At 41.6% G+C, this 6,371-nt stretch overlaps 1 protein-coding gene across 1 annotated transcript; it reads left to right on the top strand.

The window, feature by feature from the left end:
* Window positions 1–3,259: 3,259 nt before the first annotated feature.
* LOC102374646 (ankyrin-1-like) lies at window positions 3,260–5,524 on the top strand. Its single transcript, XM_006025740.1, has one exon. The coding sequence runs from the start codon at window positions 3,260–3,262 to the stop codon at window positions 5,522–5,524; it is 2,265 nt and encodes a 754-aa protein (XP_006025802.1).
* The last annotated feature ends 847 nt before the right edge of the window (window positions 5,525–6,371 follow it).

The raw sequence follows: 6,371 nt of genomic DNA, 5'->3' as shown, positions 1-6,371 counted from the left end.
CAGGGCTGAGGCTGGCAGGAGGAGGTCTCTGGCAAGCAGCCAGGGGGAGAGAGCTTATGCATGGCAGAACTACCCAGGAACGCTGTGGCTGCTGGCCAGACTGTTGCTGTGGCCAATAAGGCTCCAGGAGCCTACAAGGTACCCAGAGTTGGGGTTGCTCAATATGTGAGAAGCAGTTTGGGGTTTTTAAGGAGCCAGAGTGTGGCTTGTATTATGTTATAGCCCAGGGGCTCATATTTATGTTATTGTTTTATCTGGTGGACTGGGATGAGGCTATTTGGGGAGGAGAAGGCCTCATTGGGGCATACTACTGTGCAAAGCCCCAGCGCTGGGGGCGGGAGTGCAGTGACAGGGGGTGATCAGATCCCAGTGCCAGGGGGGGCACAACGACAGGGGTGATCAGACTCGAGCACCAGGGGGACCAGCACCAGGAGGCGCAGAGACAGGAAGCAGACCCCAGTGGAAAGAGGTACAGTGACAGGGAGTGAGTCAACCCAACGCCCTAGGGCACAGGTCAACATTTATGTACCGTTTGCAAGGTGTGGACCACTGTGTAGGGGAGATTTGGAGTGGTGGATAGTGACCCCTAGCATTGGGGTAGTAAATGGGCAGCCTCCCACCTGAGTAACACCATAATTATTGTTCCATGAAGGCATGGCAGGCGAGATAGGTAGGTGGGTAGCACACAGACAGAGGGTCAGGCCTATGTTAGAAAGGCCCAGGGATGGACCCCTGTCACAGACATATATTTAAAATTAGTCTTTGGCATTCGCTTTGACCCTAATAGGTGGTGATCAGTGAAAGCTCAACATGATCTGAACACTGCTTTCCAACAGTAGTGTTGTCTACTTCAAGAAGTTAGAAACATAGATTCACAGAAAGTGAGGGATGGAAGGGACCTCAGGAGGTCATCTAGTCCAACCCCCGCTCAAAGCAGGACCATCCCCAACTAGATCATCCCAGCTAAGGCTTTATCTAGCTAGGTCATAAAAATCTCCAAGGATGGAGAGTCCACAACCTCTCTGGGTAACCTGTTCCACTGCTCTACTACCCTCCGCTTGAGACAGTTTTTCCTAGTATCTAACCTAATCTTCCCTTGCTGCAACTTGAGCCCATTGCTCCTTGTTCTGTCATCTGTCACCACCAAGAACAGTCCAGCTCCATCGTCTTTTGAACCCCACTTCAGGTAGTTCAAGGCTGCTATTTAATTCCCCCTCAGTTTTCTCTTCTGCAGGCTAAATAAGACCTGTTTTCTCTGCCTTTTCTCATAAAAGATGTGTCCCAGCCCCCTCACCATTTTCATTGCCCTTTGCTGGACTCTCTCCAAATTGATTCTAAGTGAAAAAGAAAATACTGGTGACTTTGAATTTTCAGAGAATGATACCAAAGGTCACATCAAACATGACCCAAACAATATCCAAACAAAATCCTAACAGAGTAGACCTAACCAAGAAAGCTGGGGCAAACCCTCTGTTCCACACAGAAGTCTATATTGTGCTTAAACACAAAATGAAAATAATGAACATCATGATCTGCATAACTGGTCAAAAAAGAACCCAATAAAGATCAATCCTAAATTGACAACATACTACGCAAATTCGCTGCTAGCTAATGTTAATGCAGTTCAGCACACTATGCTGCTCTTGCTTCCTTTAGCGTTTGCTACTCAAGGTCCAGACCAAAAATCCAGAACATCCTGTAGTCATCAATTTAGAAAAGCAGTAGTCAACAATTTAGTTGGGCAGAGTGTTGACAATCCACAACCTAGTCAAGCTGCAGTTTGTATCACACTTCAGTTAGTTGGAGTAGAAATCCTAGTTCAGTGCTGTTTGTTCAACTGGCAGCCTGCGGGTGACATATAGCCCGCAGGCTCCTGCCTGGCTGCTATTCCCATCACCCCTACTGCTGTGGGGGCCAAGGTCTCAGGGGCAAGGCAGCATAGCAGGAAGGGGCCTGGTGAGCATGCTGCCTGCGAAATGGTGACAGCAAAGTTGGGGGTTCACACTGCCTACATGGTGGAGGGGCTGAGTTGCCCCCCAGCACAGGCACCAAAAAGCCTGCATGGTGTGCACCCTGTGCAAAGTGCAGCACTCAGTGCAGCTGAGAAGTTCTGGTATCCTAGCTCATCTGGTATCACTGCTGTATTTATCAGACAACACAGATCAAGGTAGCAAAGATGCCAATTGCTTCCATGCTAGAAAAGCAGAAAAGTCAAAATCTGTTCTTTAAATAGTTGCATCCTGTGTTGTCCTGACTATAAACAAAATTGACAATTAGCAATGGAAACAAATATAATTGCATAAATAGTGTATATAGACTAAAGCTGTGTGCCTGTATGGAATAGACTAAAGCTGAACAATTGGTTCATAAAAGATTCTAAAAATGTTATATATCTTCATAAAACTATCATTAAAAAAATGGAATGGGGATGGTGGGGAGGGGAATCCAGTTGAAGGAGTTGGGGGTCGGACTCGATGATCTATTGAGGTCCCTTCCGACCCTAACATCTATGAATCTATGAAGCAAACTACAGTCAGGAGGACAAACCACAGATTTATGTGCCTTAGAGTTGTATCTGCTTGGTGATCGTAATGTTTAAAACAAATTTGAAATGCTGTATTAATTTGAATGCCTTGTTTTACATGATTAATGCTTGTGTAGTGTTAGTCGTTATTTCAATTACTGTTTATTATAGGGCTCCTCCTTTGTAACTAATCATGTGTGCAATTTCATCTGACATCAAACAAAAGTAATGTAATCATAGCAACAGTAGTTAGGCTGTCCATTTTGTCATATCCAACACAATGGACACCTCCCCGCCTACCAGAAGCAAACAAAGTGTTTTTTTTTCTTTACCAAAGAAGAATGTGATACGTAAATATCTGCTGTTTAAATATGAATTTCACAAAAGCATTTTTGCCTCAATTTTATTAGAAAGCATTTGTAAAAAATAGCCAGGTGGGACAGAATATACTAAGTTGGCTGCTTCCGGTTTTGTCATGCTACTCGATTCACCTTGTTGCTAAGGAAGAGCAAAGGGGATCAGAGAACTTCAAACAAAAGTGGTAAAGTAAAAGAGAGGCCTTTGGGATTTCTTATTCAGTATCCTTCAGTGTTTGCTTGTCGAGCTGCATTTGCTGGCTCAGCACCTTGTTAGGAATGAACCTATGAAATAATGGGATCCTGTTTTGCTGTTTTATATTCAAGCTCCAACTTCAGTGGACGGTTTAATCTGTTTTGGTGAGTTAACCATATCATCATGCATTCGACCAGCTTGTTTACAAATCCATATGCAGTAGAAGTCCTGCAGACAAAAAAAGAAGAACTGGTGGAAGGCATTAACAATCCGGACCATCTTCTTAACTGGTTGATAACCAATGGTATCTTTACACCAGAGAAAAAAATGGTTATGTCCTACTACAGAACACGGATAGAAAAGAACTCGCGGGTTTTGGATATCCTGGTTTCTCAAGGTGAGCGAGCTTGCAGGCTGTTTTTTTATCCATGTTTAAAACAAGTAGAGCCAAATCTGTACAACAGTGTGCGGAGATATGTCAGTGATATAAATGAAAGTATCGGTGATGCTAGAAGACAACTAGTAGGGTACCTTCTTGAAAAGGACAAGGATTGGATTGAAAAGTCCAAAGAACAACACAAAGAGAAGACAGATATTCCTAGACAGATAAAGAGAAAAAGGGGTATTATAGAAAAAGTTAAAGAAACACAAAGTTTGCCAGCAGCAAAAACAAAAAAGGACCATTCTGATACTGTTAGTATCTTTGGTGCAGCTGCAAAAGGTGATCTTTCTAACCTAGAGAAAATGCTGAAGGAGAACGATATTAATGCAGTAAACTCCTCAAATGAAACACTCCTCCATATTGCAGCTGCTAATGGTCAGATTGCAGTAATGGAATATTTAATTAAAAAAGGTGCTAAGCTAGAAGTGAAGGATAGTCAAGGGAAAACACCACTCCACAGGGCAGCTGAAAAAGGCCAGGATGATGCAGTGAAAGTGCTACTCCAAGCCGGTGCCTACATATATAGTTTAGATGAAGCAGCCAAAACGCCACTTCATTTGGCTGCACAGAACCACCACGGTCCTACACTGAACAGGATTCTGAAAGAAGAGGCAAAGCGTTACAGGAACCAGCACAACTTCTTGCATATGGCAGCTCTCAAAGATGAAAGCAGTTTGGCACAAATGCTTTTAAAGAATGGTGCCTCAGTTGATGCAAAGGATGAGAAAGGGCAAAGTGCTTTGAGTTACGCTGTTTCCCGGGGATTTGAGACGACTGTAAAAGTACTGCTTGAAGCTGGAGCTAGCATCGATTCCAATGTACTTGATGTAGCCTTCGATAGCAACAACCAATCCATTTTCCAAATACTGTTAGAATATTTTAAAGGTTTGTCCCCTGACACAATGGTGTCAGCTCTTTTTAAAGCTGTCCAGAAGAACCTGCATGGCATTGTAGCAGCTTTAGTAGACAAAGGCACAGATATCAATGTCTACAATGAAATGGGGTACACGCCTTTACTCATGGCTTGTGAACTGGGTAAAACAGAGTCTGCAGAAGTTCTAATTGAAAAAGGAGCCAGCTTGAAGGAGAAGACACCCAGTTCAGACACGGCTTTACATTTAGCTGTTCAAGCTGGGGCAGTTGCCATCACTAGTCTGCTTCTACGCAAAGGGATGAATGCTAACATCACAAACCAGGGAGATCAAACCCCACTGCACATTGCTGCATTTCATAATAAGGAAGCACTCGTTGACATATTAATCAATGCTGGGGCCAAAATTAACGCTGTCACAAAGGAGTTAGTCACTCCTTTACATATTGCAAGCCAAAGAGGTAATGCTGATGTTGCTCAAAAACTGCTGCAGCATAAAGCCAATGTTAATGTTAAGGATAAGCAGTCGAAGACACCCTTACATCTTGCCACTGAATTAGGAGATTGTGCAATGGTGGAATTGCTTATTAATTCCAATGCTGACGTCAATGTCACAGACAGGGAGAAGAAGGCGCCTCTTCACATGGCAGCTATGGGAAATTATCTCAATATAGTTAAACTTCTATTAGCCAAAAAAGCCAGATTTGGAGCTAAGGACATGGATGGCTGCACACCAATGCATTATGCAAGCATCAAAGGCAATGCAGAGATAGTAAAACTCCTCCTGATGGAAGGGAAGAATAAACATGTTGATGACAAAAATATCTGGAGAAAGACTCCACTGCATCTTGCAGCAGAACATGGGCACAGTGACTTGATAAATTTGTTGTTGAGCCACGGGTCAGCCATTAATGCTTTAGATAACAACAAAGATACCCCACTGCACTGTGCTTGCAAGGCCGGTCATTTTAACTCTGTAAATTCACTTGTAAGCTGGTCTCAGGGAGAGAGAGCAAACTTACAAGCCACTAACAGCCTCAGAAAGACACCACTGCAAGTAGCAGAATTTAACACAACTGAAAACCAAGCTCAGATTGTAACATTTTTGAAAAAGAAAATGTTCATAACAAAATAAATTTATAGGAAATACAAATAAAAGTATGTACCAGTACTTAAGTAAAAGATTATTAGTTCATACCACCTGCGTGGTAGCATATTGCTTTCTTAGTTCAATCTGTTAAATTTTATCTGTATAAAAGGCATCATATTGACAAGGGTAAGGAAAACTAATAAGAATGCTGGGGCTCATATAATGATTGCTGAAAAAAGACTCTATTTTTAATCTACAAAGTGATGCCAACCTTCCCGATTGTATTATGAATCTCATAATATATTGTGCCTTTCTTGAAGCATGAGCTTTAGCAGTTATGCATGTAAAAATTCCATCTTTTATTTTAAATCATAAGTTTCTCACTATTGCGTCTTTGGAGAAAACCTTGAGGATGTGGACCCCACAGACTCAGAAAACCAAAATGAAAAGAAGCAGCATGAATTGACTTTTAAAATTCCCAGGAATTTTCAGACATTCATGATTTTTTGTTGAGCTTGACGTTATTTTTGAATGGTTGGAATAAGCAACACTCTACTAGAAACCACAAGTTAAAAAGTAAAAAATGTGCATAGTGTTGATGGATAATATTCATGATTATGTTTAGCTTAATTATAAAGCTACCGTTTGGTTAAATCATATTTGTATTAAATTTCCTCTTTAATGTTAGAAATATATCATTACAAAATTAATTTCCATTTTAAATATTATGCTACTTACTTTCTGCAGTTCTCTGGAGAACTGCATAACTAATGACGATGGTCAGTTCTTATGTAGTTTATAAGGAGTTCATCTTTCAAGACCCCCTATTCCAATATAAAGCTGGGATACTTAGATTACCACTACTGCAATTAAACATTTATTGGTTTAAAAT

This window comes from Alligator sinensis, unplaced genomic scaffold (genome assembly GCF_000455745.1).
Source record: "Alligator sinensis unplaced genomic scaffold, ASM45574v1 scaffold941_1, whole genome shotgun sequence".
Lineage (NCBI taxonomy): Eukaryota > Metazoa > Chordata > Crocodylia > Alligatoridae > Alligator > Alligator sinensis.
The sequence above is the reverse complement of the archived record's forward strand: the minus strand, read 5'-3'. Positions and strand labels throughout refer to the sequence as shown.

What these genes read in the sequence shown, in the direction of transcription:
- LOC102374646 (XM_006025740.1), top strand. Translation starts at nt 3,260, where the DNA reads ATGCATTCGACCAGCTTGTTTACAAATCCATATGCAGTAGAAGTCCTG.